General features: G+C 37.8%; 1 protein-coding gene across 1 annotated transcript; it reads left to right on the forward strand.

The window, feature by feature from the left end:
- The first annotated feature begins 984 nt into the window (after positions 1–984).
- NUBP1 (NUBP iron-sulfur cluster assembly factor 1, cytosolic) lies at positions 985–15,058 on the forward strand. The gene is made up of 11 exons (XM_053470423.1): positions 985–1,085; positions 1,176–1,280; positions 2,673–2,806; positions 8,749–8,817; positions 9,664–9,696; positions 9,947–10,037; positions 10,666–10,820; positions 11,618–11,728; positions 12,074–12,176; positions 13,609–13,692; positions 14,951–15,058. The coding sequence occupies exons 1-11, from the start codon at positions 1,055–1,057 to the stop codon at positions 14,980–14,982; spliced, it is 948 nt and encodes a 315-aa protein (XP_053326398.1). The 5' UTR covers positions 985–1,054; the 3' UTR covers positions 14,983–15,058.
- Positions 15,059–15,157: the final 99 nt, after the last annotated feature.

The following is a 15,157-nucleotide window of genomic DNA, read 5'->3' on the forward strand; positions in this document are numbered from 1 at the left end:
AATAGACTTCAGGTCAAGAAATGAATAGACTTGTGTAGCTCCTACCTGCGTGTATGTAAGGACGCTCCCATACAACCAGCCGCAATTTTAGATGCTGCTGTCACCTGGTGCCTTTCAGATGTTTTATTTTTGGACTGTCTCTTTTGATTGGAATGAAAATGACCATTGATATCAGTCAGGTCCATAACCTCTCCAAAGGGTTTATGGAACTTTATCCATTCCCAAGGAGTAGAGGATGGATCGAAGGGCAATATGCCAGCTTAATGCCCCCATGGACATGTATGTGGAAAGCTATCTCAGAAAAGAAAGATCTTCAGATTCCACTAGGCTTGTAGCCTTAAGGATGCCATACTTACTAATTCGCCAGTGTCCTACTCTAGGGTAACGGTTGACATCCTTTACCACGCAGGATCTGAACTTAAGCTGTCAGCAGTACATTAAATGGGACATTACCCAAGACAGATGTCAGCCAAGCCTTAAGCCTGATTGTCAAGTCTATTGCTAATATTGGGATTGTTGGCAGCTATGGGTCTGGCCACAGTTCTGCTTTTTCATCCCACACATACCTCATACTGCAGGGTCTTACTTCACATGTGCTGGTCAACAACATTTAACATGTATATTCTATATAATTATGAATGCATAGATAACTAGACCTATATGCACTTTCCCCGATATCCGCCATCATGTGTGAGCCTTCCCACGAGATTATACCCTTGGCATGAAGGCAGGATAGACATGTTGTCCGTCGTGGCTTGTACACCAAGGGTTTTATTTGCATGATAAATTCATGTTTTCCAGCACAAAGTAGGTAAACACGTTATGTTTGTTTACCAATCGCCAATTTTTACTTTACAATTTAAACCGATTCTCGTTATTTCAAACGGGCAGATGTTTATGAAATCATTTTAGTAGACAGCTGTGTTGCCCACAATATCCCACGATCTACGTGACCCATCCTTACATAAAAATGAGACTTGAAACGCAAAAGGTACCGGAAGTCTTCTCCCGGAAGTCTCAGACCAGGAAGTGTTTTTGCGTTCCACAAGGTGCCATGGCTGATGTACCAGAAAACGCACCTCAGCGTGAGTGAACCTGGCATGTCGTAGTTTACGAAGAATGTCATGGCTACAGCTTGTGTTTACAAACTGACTTGTGTGACCTTTTTCTTTTAGACTGCCCTGGGACCGCTAGTAGCGAAGCAGGGAAGGGTTCAGCATGCCAGGGATGCCCCAACCAGTCTCTATGTGCGTCGGGGGCAGTGACTGGACCTGATCCAGGTACCGGTTTATTTTATACAAAACAAGTGAAGAAGGTTTATGAAGCGTACGGAACATGGAGGGCTTATGATGCGACCTTCTTTCTTTTGTGGGGGGGGGCAGCAAGCCGTGATAGTGCCTCAGCTGTATGATCACGAAGTGCTGAATACCACCCACAATTATTTTTTAAAAGATAAATACATTTTGCTTTGAACCGGTTAACCGGTAAGCAAAATGGTTCAGCTGTGAAATAAAAATAATTGTGTCATTTTTATAACGCCTAAAAGTGAATGACCATTATTTTAATTGATTTTGTCCAACTTTTATTAAATATGACTACTGTTTTGTGTCAGTGTTTTTTTTCCAAGTAGCAAAACACTTGTTGGTGAATTCAGTGTGCGCCACAAAAATAAATAGCATTCCTATTATTCTAAAAAAATAATTGCAGGGATATGTACACACATAAACGTAATCATATATCCTCAAACCAGTAATGAAACTGGTTTCGATAAACCCAAATTATTATATAATAAAATATATGTGTATATACACACACACACACACACACACACACACACACACAGTGTGCAAACATAGTATTTTGGACACAAGAATCTAATGTAGTTTGCTTTATTCATTAGTAGTATTGCTTTATTGTTTGTAGAAGTAAAATGTTTAGGACCCCCAAACAAAAATGTGTTTATTCCCTTGGTATATTTTATTTCTTCTTTTCCCAAGCAGTACTTGGTGAAAGGTGCGTTAGACGTAGGAATTATGAATGGTAGCGAGAGTGGAGTATATTTAACCTCCATCCCGTGTTCGTGATCAATTTTAGTTATGGCAATAATGGGTCTGTTGGAAAGTAGCTATAAAGGCTTGATGCTATTGTTGCTTCTGCTCGATGCTCAGGGCGGCCATTACTTCTTAAGCACTCCAGAACTGGGTGCAGTAAATGAGACTTGGTCCAAATCCCTTTCCTCCCCATTCCTCTAGTTTCCTTTGATTAATTATTTGAATTACCCCACGTGTGTGGGGTCCATCCTGTTACATAGTTTGTATCATAACTAAACAGGCAAACCTTCCCTTACAGGTCACTAGTAAAGCCGCTGGCCAAAATATTAATTGGAGCATGACCCTGGGGAACATCTGTGAGCCTGTCAAGCTGTTTTTTATTATGGATTTATTTTCTTCTTGTTTAAGCTACTCTTGGATTAGAACGGGTTCACCGTAGGATAATTCCTGTTTCACAGCACTAGTTCTCAAAATATTTTGACGTGGTGTGGCTCTCGTAGAGATAAAGAGACTCAACAAAAATGAATTGCTGGTGACTAAAAGTCACATAAATAGGAATATTTTACACTGAGCAGTTAATTATGCAAAGCTTTTAATGCCGATATTTCTGTTTTCTTGCAGCAATAGAAGAAATCAAAGAAAAAATGTCCACTGTGAAGCACAAGATTTTGGTTCTTTCTGGAAAAGGGGGAGTGGGAAAAAGCACATTCAGTGCCCATCTGGCTCATGGTTTAGCTGCTGATGAAGGCAAGCAGGTAAGCATTCTACAAGGGCTCTCATTTTATGACTTGTGAGAGTGGTTACACGTGGTGATTGTTTTAACCCTAAATTATTTTTAACGATGAACTTGTCTAGCTAATGTTTTGAGTACTGTTCTACTGGAAAATTGTATTTGTATGGCTGAATAATGTTAAAAAGATCTACTTCCATTACATTTTTAACCACAAACAAAGCTATTTCAAGCCAAAATGCACAGTAATCCTCACAGGCTCCAAATAGGTTATTTCCTGAATCAACTTACGAAGTAAATTTTAAAATAACACATTTTGTTTCAAAAAGTCCTAACATAGCACCACACAACATTATTCTGCAGGTCCTTTCCTCCCCATGCAAAACACTATCTGCCAGGCCCTTTTTCGCTTCATACAACACTTCCAGGCCTCTCCTTCCCTTGCACGAGCATAGTCACCAAGCTTCTTGACGTCACTATACATTATGAAGAGCCAACCCCAGTGTGCTTCTGCTGTAGGAAGAGCATGTTTGGTCCTGTACAATATACGGTGTATTATACAGGGCCAGCTCAGCGCTTCTTGATGGAGAACCTTTCTGTTGTTGAAGAGAGAATTAAAACTTCACATCATACTTTAGAGAATAAACCCTGTGGAGATATTGTAATTAAGGGATTTATAAGCAAAATTAGAATTTGCAAACCGTTTTTGTAATGTGTGCTTTTTCTTGTTATTCCATTGGTGACCTGTATTTTTTTTTTTTATTATTTAAACTTTTTTGATCTACTATTGAGAGAATAAAATGTTTTTGATAGCACTCTGTTTCTTGAGTTTTTGATTATCTAAGCCGTTCAAACATTTTGTTGCATAAACAGTCCAAAATGTGTGCCTCATGAACCGTCATTTGTTCAATAATTGAGCTGCGTGCCATCCTTTCCTGACTCATTATTCCGCTATTCAAAAACAAAAAGTTTCCAGATGTTACTGATTGTTCCTAGAATTAGATTAAGAATACGTTTTCAATAATATTGAGCTGTTTTCATTTGTGAAACAGTTCTTTGTATAACAAAATGTTGTCTAGTAGACAAACTCCCTGACTACTTATCATACCGTCTGTGGGAAAGGACAGCGTGGACACTTTGACTAATGAAATTCTATTAGCATTCATTAGCATTGCCATAAAGAATCAGCTCAGTGTGGAGTCTGAGCAGCCAGCCAACATATCACAACTGACAGCAGTGGCAGCATCCAGGTCTGTCAAATAAACAAATATTATGGGAACAAAATAAAAAATATTTAATAAAAATTCCGTGGGACTTCCCAATCAAAGTTGACCAGTTTTCCCGAAGAGTGTAACAAGGTCCACTACGTGTAGGTATAGCACATTATATATATATATAGTGCCTAGTATTCCCAGTATTTTAAGATTTGCTACATCTTTTTGCAACCAAGTGACATTTTTCAATGAAGGTGCGCTTTAAACCCACAATGGGTGGTTTTGTACTTTCCTCTTGGACGTAGTGGACATTTCTTAATGCAAAAGAAATCTGCTGTTAAAACTCAATGTTTACTTTTAATCCGTAACTTTCCAATTAATATATTTAAACGGTTTTAAAAATTGTCTTTAGCTGGTTACTTCTCAATATGGTAATACAAGCTTGATGATGCCTAGTAAAGCTACATGAGGGAACATGCTGGAATTGACTTTCTAATATTTTATTTATTTTAATGTTACGTGTTTTATTTAAAGTTTATTCTATTATAGATTATGATGATAATACTTTGAGTACAGTGCCATTTGATGTGTAATGAAGATGCATCTTCACAGCTCCTACAGCGTGACGTGTGAATCTGGCCATGATCTTTCTCTAGGAGCTAGCGTCAGGACCACAGTTAGAAAAAACAAACTTTAGTTTGCTTCAGCTGGTGTGACTGGGCTAGACAATACTTGCACTCGGAATTCCCACTCTAGATGAGTTTGAGTAATCTATAACAGCTGGAATCAGGGTTGGGATCACGAGGTGGCCGTGGTGCTTTAAGTCCAGTGGCAGCCTCCTTATAGTGGGGGGGCATTTTACATTTTTTGATGTACCACTGCACACCTTGCAATTCTGGATACTATAGTCTTATGTTATTGGTACTCCAAGTCAATTTCTTCAAGCTTTTGGGTAGGGGGATCTTCAGGTAGCCAAACACGATGTTCCCGGGTATGTCCATAACAGTACAATTAAAGTCGCATTTCTTCCTTTGTAAATTTAACCCAGCTGTTTGGGTTTTCATTGAAATCTGTTTTATCACTGGTTTTCTTTTTGTGCTTTTTGGGATTGTCTTTTTTTCATGGTATGTGGATTTAGTTAACAATTGCCTGTCAAAATGTACATATTTAAAATGTCAATCAATTACCAAAAGCGCACAGATTTGGTAAGGCATGTTTTATACACAAGTAATCAAGCACACACCAAAAACATCCAACAGTCAAACACATTTTCTAAACCTGCCAGAGGGCACGAGGATAATTTGTGGGCCAATATTATCTAAACCATTAAAGATCACATTTGAAACTAAACACAACAATTGGATTTTCAGGAAAAGGCATCTATTTCTAGCTTTGTATGACCTTTACGAAGATTTTGTAATTTAGTTGTGGTCGTTTGTTACAGACTTTCTACCTCAAGGTTTTGTTTTTGTTGAGCGAGAAGGTGGTGCTGTTTCCTGTTAAAGAATTGGCGGTGATATTCTAGGAAGTTTCAGGCAACGTTGTTAAAGATATTGAATAATGTTTATGAGTTATTTTATTATCTTGGCAGCAATAGTAAACGGAGATTATGCCTGTGCTCCATATGGATTTCTTTACGTTTCCATAGCTGTTAACGTGTTCCCTGCCAGAAATGGGTCACGGCATACAAAGCAGCTGCGGATATGAAAAGCTGTGTAATTATGCGATACTCCTGCTTTCATCTGATCTGCCTTTTGTACCGATGTTCAAACGCCTTGCGGCAGACTGCGCCGTGGATAATGTATGAAAATCTTAAGGAGATTTTCAAAATTGTCACAGTTTTCCCAATTCAGGGGAATCCTGCTGCAGCTTCCGCTGGATGGAGTTTATGGTAAATCTATTGAAAATTCAAAACATCATCACGCAATTTGCAAGCAGGGTTTTATCAAATGCAAAAGAGGGAAAGAATACAAGGAATCTATTCGTAACATTTGGTCTTTGGTAAGACATCGCATTTAAATTTAAAGGTTTAGGGTAAAAGGGCTTCCCAAATTGTGTTTTCTTTAATAAAAAAAAAAAAAAAAAAAAATGCGGCGATCGGAGCTTATGATACACAAATACTGTAATATATTTAGGGCAGTTAACATGCATTATTTAAATAGCATCCCCATATATTATATATATTATCTATTTGATATATTTGACAAAAATCTACATTTTTGGTAAAGAGCATTATGTAATTATGTGTCTGCTCATCTCTGTATTATACATATTTAAAGGTTTGTCCAGGTAGGAGAAGTTGTTGAGGTTTTTTATTCCTTATTCTTGTATTGGCCACACAAAGTAGATACCTTACTGAAACCAGTATTGAGACCAGAGAGTATTATGTTTTTTATTTGTTAGTTCCGGAATCTTCTGTCTGTTTTGTAGTAAGGGATGGGTTGTAACATGCTGATATGTGCCAAGTAAGTGTCTTACCATATCTTGTTTCCTTGCGGCAGTCTCCAGTTATGAAATATAAAGGGTGGCTTCAGAGATGGCTGTTGGGTGATGTAGGTTAGCACAGGATCGAGTTTACATTTAAACTTTTTAGTACGTATTGGCAGTGTTTAGTAGATATTCCTACTTTTATGAGGTATTAATATTTGTAGATACGTTTTACATTATTCTTGAGTGGAATGTTATTAACTGTCGTAATTTAGGACTGCGCAAAAATGTATGGGCTGCAATTAAGACATCACTTAGAATATTAATAGCGTAATACGAAACACTGAAGACACGGATAATTTCCCTTAGGGACTTTTTGTCCTGCGTCAGTGTTAAACCCTCTTAAAACAGGTTGTTTTTATTTTGTCTTTGGAGGGATCACCATTAAGTAATTAAATGATCTTAATAGCTTTTGGACATTTCTCTTATGTCTATAGTTTCCTAACCCCTTAATGATATCGCTTAACTCTGCAGAGCCTAATATGTCCTACAGTGATAAACCCTGGCAGGGAGATCAGGGTGTCTCACATCCTTGTTCTCTGTCTTCTCATCAGGAGCCAGATTCAATTTAAATGCCATAACTTATGGCCTTCAGAAAAAATGTCTATCCCAACTTTAGCTTCGTGCAACCAGGTATAGCATAGCGATGGAAGTTTCGCAAAAACTCTCTTCGGGGAGGTGAGGTGGTCTCTTCACGAGGTTCAGTGTTACCCCCAAAGGGGGTGGGGGGGGAATATGTGTGCACATGGGGCGGGGATCACCCCAAATAACTCCAATTTGTATGGGGTGGGAGAGGAGTCTGGTGGGGGTGGCCATTCCTTAAGGACGCTCCCACGACCCGGAGATTGACCACAGTGACACGGAAACGCACCATTTCACCTGAGCGAAACCCAAAGAGTTCCTAGGTATCCCAATAAACATTGGGTTATATGGTGGAGTATGATCTTAATAGTAAGTCCCACTTCTGAAAGAAACATTATATAATGTGTGGGTAACCTAAATGTGAAAGAGGGAAACTATACCGATTGTAGTGCTATTGATTTAGAATTTGTAAACATTAGAAAAATGAACAAAGTTGATAAGTTTGTTCTTAGAAGTCACTTACACCGATGAGCTAGACATTCCAAACATAGGAACACTAAGCATGAATAAATCGAGGTAATTTAGGCACTTTGAAGTAAATTTGTGCTACAGGGACTATGTGCTGATCTAAAATGTTGATCTATCTTTTGATCCTTCAGAAGTGGAGAGGGATTCTCTTCCAAAACTAAGTACGTTAATCCAGGTGGGGTCATTCTTTTAAATTAAAGGATTTTAAATTCTACCCAGTAAAGCACACTTTCCTTTGAACGGCATTGTCATCGATTCATCATTATTGTTAAACCCTCCTAAAGATTCTCAAGGATACAATCTGTTTCGGTACATAACAGAATAGCCCGTAATTTGAGACTTCATGGTATTAATAAGTATTATTTTTCACATCCAGCCTGTGTTGTAGTTTTATAAGAATTGTACGTGTAACGCAAGTCTTTTGGGGTGGATTATGTAAAATGTGATACATAATACACCCACTGAATGTGTATACAGACTTCATATTAAAACAAAGAACGTGAACGGGTTTATCGTATTGGAAAGTACTCACACCTTTTATTTTTTTGTACATATATTGTCAGCAGGATACCTAGGTCTGTGTGTTAAGTAGGTTTTTTTTACTTATAAAACTTACATGAGTATTGCATGGCTGTTCCTCAGTACAATTTACAGGCGGTACATCCAGTGTTTGCCAGACTACGGACACTAAGGGGTAGTAGTCACCAGAGCTGATGTCAGAAGCCCCGTATGTGGAGCCAAAGTATTCTCACTACTACAGATTGTTTTGCTATTTCTGCGACAATGTGTGTCTTGCGTAATGAAGTTTGTAAACCGTTAGTGGCATAAATATTTGGTATTGCGTTGCAAGTTGCAACGCATGTTCCAATCTCCAAAAAGCTTTGTGTCATGAGCGCTAGCTTCTGAAATAGCAAAGGATCATGAGTAGGTGAGAAGAACCCACATGCAACATAGATATCAATTATAAAGTTATTTATGCAACTCTGGTGTACCCAACTATACCGGCATATTTCTCGTTGTGTTATTTTCTACATTTTAGGTCATGTTCCGGCAAGGCTTTCGTTTTTTCCATGTAATAAATCCAGCTTTAAAATGACTCTTATTGTTATTACTTTGATACTTTAATATATTCTTTCGTATATGTATTGACTTGCAGGTAGCTTTGCTTGACGTGGATATCTGTGGACCTTCTATTCCAAAAATTATGGGTCTAGAAGAAGAGCAGGTATGATTGAGACAAAGTAGATCTTTGATGGATAAAACAATGTATTTATTCATGTGCCCCACTTGACTCGACTTCATGGCTGCTATCCTTATTGCTAAGCACCGGTAAATGATGTCATATTCCAATTCACTATAAGACATTGGGTAAAGAATACTATGGAGGCTGTGCTGCGCTGGCACAGTCCTCCATGGTGTAAATGGAGCAGCTAGGGTCGTTGACCATTGGCACACCCAGGGCACCCATTAAGGTGATCCTTTCCCTGCCACCTGGCTCTGCCGCTCTCGGACTGATCACCCAAGGCCTGAATATGCCTCAGCATGGATACATACGACTTCTGCTCTTTCACCTCACCCTTGCCAGCAGTGATGCATTGTGTGCCGCGTTTGCATGGAAGGTGCACATAGTTTCACAAGCCAAAAGCAAGGAAATTATATCTGTTTATAAACCACAGATTCTAATTGCTTTTTAAATTTCTGTGCGATTTTGCTTTATTATAGCAGTGGTTATATATGGTGTATTCATTGAAAGATTGTACGCACAAATCTTCTTAATGCTTATTACGCCCACATCAATTATAGCGCTGCATTTAGGATTTTGCTAAAATGACATTTTGTGTGTGTTTCATAAACTCAGATTGAATCATTAAGTCAATTTCCAAGCGTAGTTATTAGTACGGGGAATATGGAATCATTTTAATGTTATTAGTACAGGGGATGTAGAAAACATTTTCACATTTGACAAGCGGGTGTGATGCTTCATTTAGGTACTCGGTTTTATTACTCGTTCTACATAAACATTGGTTTTATATTCAATGAACTGATCTTAATTTCTTCTTCTTATACATAGGTTCACCAGAGTGGCTCTGGGTGGTCTCCAGTTGTGAGTATATGTGCCATTTTTGGTTATGCGTGAGTAATATTAGTGTTCTTCACAATTGGTGGTTCAGGTGGCATGGTGTATTTTATTCATACACACTATATGGATAAAAGGATTGGGACACCTGACCGTTACACTAATATGGACTTTTATGACATTGCATTATAAATACATAGACATTAATATCAAGTTGTCCCCCCCCACGCACTCTTAGTGAAGATTGTTCTTGCAAGCTTTGTTTTTATTGTTTCAGTTTGTAGAAGATAATCTGGCTGTGATGTCTGTTGGCTTCTTACTTGGGAGTCCTGATGATGCCGTAATATGGCGAGGTCCCAAAAAAAACGGTTTGTATTTAATGTTCTACTTTCTGGGTTCTACAATTTTGGGTGAAAGTAACAACCTATTAGAAGGTATTGTCATAGTATACTGCTTAATAAATCCTTTAGGTAGATGAGCTTGAGAAATCTGGATCAGCCACTGAGGTGGAGTAGTAGATGTTAAAGGTGCAAAGAGCAGCTTGTAATGTATGCACCATAAAGGGTATGTAGGTACATGACAGGACATTAGAGATGAAAAGCAGTCTTGAAGGTGCTTTATAGGACGTTGGGGCATCAATTTTAATGCAGGGGTAAGTGGTGTTCTCAAGGAAGGCAGTCTGGTAGTTCATATCGGATTGCAGAGGAGAGATATGGGAAGCAAAAAGACAATTGCGCAAGGGATAAAAGTCCTTTTTTTCATAAAATGTTTTCTAAATAACATATAGAACATTCATCTAATTCCGCCTCCAGAATAGAATGTATTGTGCAGCCAATCTTAAGAACTTTGGGGCATTTTCACATCCAGTGTAGTAGATTTACAAACATCAAGTGTCAGTAAAACCGAGACCTTGGGTTGCCTTACATTTAACAGGGTTAATCATGTATTTGTTTTGCTGCTTTTCATACATCAAACATCGTGTGCATTTTTTTACAGGAATGATCAAGCAGTTTCTGCGAGATGTAGACTGGGGGGAAGTGGATTACCTTATAATCGATACCCCTCCTGGTACGTCGGATGAACATTTGTCTGTTGTGCAGTATTTGAGCACATCGCATATTGATGGGGCTGTAATTATCACCACTCCTCAGGTATGACATGTTACATTTGTTCTGGTGAATGTAGTCATGGTGAACGCAGACTTGTGACTTATCCGACTTATCTTACATTACGACAGTTTTAAATCATATCAAATCACTGCGTGTTTCTCTGTTGCCAGTTTGAGGCATGAGCAGGTGGCGTTGTGCCGACCTGATCGTACAGAACATGGTGTCTGTAGCATGTCGCCCCACGTATTGATGGGCAGACTGTAGCAAGAGACAAATAAAGTAGCTGAATGATTCTGCTCACATTTAATGACGTTGTGTGCAAGGACCAGTGATACCAAATGTAATCAAAATATTAGGTGTATTGTTCTCTAGCATGGAATCATTTCATACAAATTTATATATAATAATGGATAGGAAAAAAAGCAATAGAATCCATAATATGCAGACTGAGTGGTAAACTGTCATTACTTTGGCTACCAAAAAGGACATGGAGTGACAAGGTAGAGAGGATTCTTGGTACCTACCCCCAGGGTATTCAGGCTAGAATGCTTTTGGTAAGATACGAAAAAAAAAAAATTGTATGTTTGAAATATTGCTCTTTTTACAATAACGTGCACTTTAATCAACCAAACATCCTTCTGCGAGGCTGTTAAAAGAAAAAACGCAACAAACTACATTTGATTGCAGTGCATTATGTTTTTTATATTTCGGGTTTTGTTTTTACATTTACAAATAGTATGTTTGTCCATGCCACACGCAGCTTGGGTAGTATATAATTTCACCTGTAGATACCTTGCTTGTCAATCATGTGTTTCAATTTAAAAAAAAATCCTTTACAGGAGGTGTCTCTTCAAGACGTCCGCAAAGAAATCAGTTTCTGTCGCAAAGTCAAACTTCCAATTATTGGGGTTGTGGAAAACATGAGTGGATTTGTTTGCCCGAAATGCAAGGTGAGCATTAGTGACCTACACAAGTTCTAACAGAAAATGCATAGCACTGACTGCTTTGGATTATTTATTGGAGTTATGAAAGAAAAAAATAGTTTAAAAATATCCATATCTACACATAAGCCTTGAGGCCAACACACCCTTTCTAACTTATAGGTCTGTTGGAAACATCCCTGGAATTGATGTTTTGTGGCTCCAGGCTCTCCAGTTTTACCAACCAAATAACAGAGCTTAATAATTCATTATTTTATTTTTTATGTCCCTCCCCACCTTGTATTAGACAGTCACTAAACGGACTTCTGATTTTCTTTGATATTTAATAAGATACAAATTTTCATTTTCTTCTAGAATGAATCGCAGATTTTCCCACCAACAACTGGAGGAGCAGAGAAGATGTGCTCTGATCTTAATATACCCCTCCTGGGCAAGGTTCCTTTGGATCCAACCATAGGTATGTTTCTGGTAGCTAAAAGGGACACACCTCCATCGTATACATTTAAGATAAATCTATCTATCTATCTCTATCTCTCTCTCTAGATTATATATATATTCGAGAGAGAGAGAGCATGTCCCCTTTACATAACTTGCAGCTTGCCTATCCTTGAAAATGATAATTGCCTCTTTCCCCAGATCCTGAGAGTGCAAGAGATGTGTTTAACTCTGCCACACCGACACCCAGACACACACACACACACCAGGACAGGCTCTGCCACACCGACACACACACACACACACACACACCAGGACAGGCTCTGCCACACCGACACCCACACACACGCCAGGGCAGGCTCTGTCACACCGACACCCAGACACACACACACCAGGACAGACTCTGTCACCGCATGTTGGACGCCCCTGGAATAATATATAATAACTGTACTGCTTCTATGATGAATTGTTTTTAGGATTATTATAATTGTGTAGGCTAACAATGACAAATATTTTGTTTTTAAAACTTAATTTAGAATTAAAAAGGAAAAAAGCCTACTGCAGATGCCCTATAAAATGAAATAAATGAATCCAGATTGATTCATATGCAAATGAAAGCACACACAAATCAGAAAAGGCTTAAAACAGAGCGCTTGTCGCTGTGCAGATATTCATGAAAGCCGCTGTGCAGTTCTAGTTTTGTGTAAATGAATCTGGATGCTTCTCTTCGTGTAGAAAAATCGAAACCCTTGTATTTTCAGTTTTAAAGTTTGGATGGTTCCGATTTTTATTTTTATTATTTGCATTTTAACATTATCACCAATACAAATATATACACCGCTGTTATGATTCATGGTGATTCCGCTTATTTAATCAGAAGGTAGCATCGGCTCCATAAAACACTCTCACACGGGAGAAAAAAGTTAAAAAGTTCTCATATTGGATTTCATGATTTAAGCCATCGAAGACAAGACTATTTTATACTTGAGAACACGGGCAGTTACAGCCTTTGTTCAACCCTAATGTACAAGTTATGTGTACCCAAGTATAACTAACATTATGTATGAATATATCGATATACATGATTGTAAAATGTATCCATTTACTTGTATTTAATTTGAAAACACTTTGTTTACGTAAGATTTTCTATTTGCAAGCTATGTATTTTTCCAAATTTATAATGCCTGCTGGTCCAGAATAATGCAAGATGAACTATAACAACCTGCTTCATCAAGCAACGGTGTATTAAAGAGGTTAAATGTATATTATTTATATTGTTATTTTCCAGTTGTGGGATTTCCAATTACAAATTGTCATCAAAAGTGTATTATTATTATGATTATTCCTGATTTTAGGCTTAGGTTTTCTTATATTTATTGGCACTTTCGCACTTGGTATAATGTGGGATTATCGTGAATGTAGTTTTTTAAATTTTTCTTACTTATTCTTTAAAGGAAGGAGTTGTGATGCAGGGAAATCGTTTTTAACTGAAGCTCCAGATTCACCAGCAACTGCCTCGTACAGATCAATAATACAGAGTATGTACACAAAACTGAATAATATGTGAATAAATCACTGCAAACAATTAGTGCAGCTCAAAGACGTGCTGTCCTTAACAGCATTGCAAATCTTTATGTGAAGGACCCCCGAGATGCCTGTTAGGTACAAACTTATTCTGTTTTAATATAATCTGACATTTTAATGGCCACAGTAACTAAACGGTTAAATTTAGAGGTTCGGCTGCTCCAGCTGTCTGATGTATTACTTGTCAAGACTTGCTGGGCCTCATAATTACATTACTGCCAACAGCGGTTTATACCGACTGACAAAATATTTCAAGACTTCAAAGTTATATTGCAAGATTACTTATAGCTATAGCTTTTTTTATGTCATAAGCATTATATTAAAGTGCATATAATAAATAAATGGCAGCTTTATATTCATGGTTACAAAGATGCTCCAAGTAAAACATGAAAATATTTCTATAAAAGTGGTAATAATCAGAATGCTATAGGCAGTGGCCACTTGCTCTGAATGGAGCATAACCCTCCACAGACCCATATCATTGCTCCTTGACCAAAATAAAAGAAGCACTGGCATAAAAAAACCTTTGTTCCATAAAAACAATGCAGCATCTATCTTCCATTAAAATCAGATATCACCTTTTACTCTGAGTAGCCTGATTTTAACACAAGATGGATGCTGCGTTTACAGAATGAAACATTTCTTTTTAATGCCGGTGCTTCTTTTGTGTCAAGGTGCGGAGTTTTGGAGCAAGGAACACAATTTTATGGGTCTCCAGTTGATGTGGGTCAAATGAGAGGTGTTCTGCCTCATTCAGGCCTACAGCAATCTGAGTGGCATTATCACTTTTATAGCCATATTGCACTAGATATATATTTCTTTTGTATTTTAGTGTTTCCCTTGGAGCATCTTTGTGATATTGAATATAAAGGCGCCATGTATTTATTATACGCACTTTAGGTGTGTTGATTGCACAACTCATTTGCTTTCTGTTATATTGTTTTTGTGCTGGTTGAGAAACCAGAGCGTGATTGTAGCTATTGTGATTAAGAGTGCACACATCCACATTTCCATTATATGTATTATGTATTTCTATTTAATCGGATGAGAGAGCCTCCCGATGTTCTCTGCCCTGTGAACACGATATTCAATTTACCAATCTTTTTTTTATTTTGCAGAAATTATATTCATATAGTAATATAGATATATTTACGACGGTTGTTCTCCTATTGCATGCATTCCTCATGTGGTCCAATTTTTCCTTTTGTGTAGGAATTCAGGAATATTGCGACAGAAAGAGTTAACTGAAGGTCAGAAGAGAAAGTATGTGATCTGCATCCAAATGCTGCAGCTGTACATCAATACAATCCAGTAACATCAGTTACATCACCAAAAAAACACGTGATTTAAACACTTCACAAGCCATTTCTCCTGATCCTGGTTACTCAACAAGTCATAAATAAATTTTACAACCAATTA

This window comes from Spea bombifrons, chromosome 7, assembly GCF_027358695.1.
Source record: "Spea bombifrons isolate aSpeBom1 chromosome 7, aSpeBom1.2.pri, whole genome shotgun sequence".
Lineage (NCBI taxonomy): Eukaryota > Metazoa > Chordata > Amphibia > Anura > Pelobatidae > Spea > Spea bombifrons.

Coding starts and splice junctions, on each gene's coding strand:
- NUBP1 (XM_053470423.1), top strand. CDS start 1,055: ATGGCTGATGTACCAGAAAACGCACCTCAGC. Junction 2,807..8,748: donor CTGCTGATGAAGGCAAGCAG/GTAAGCATTCTA, acceptor ATTGACTTGCAG/GTAGCTTTGCTTGACGTGGA. Junction 9,697..9,946: donor GCTCTGGGTGGTCTCCAGTT/GTGAGTATATGT, acceptor TTATTGTTTCAG/TTTGTAGAAGATAATCTGGC.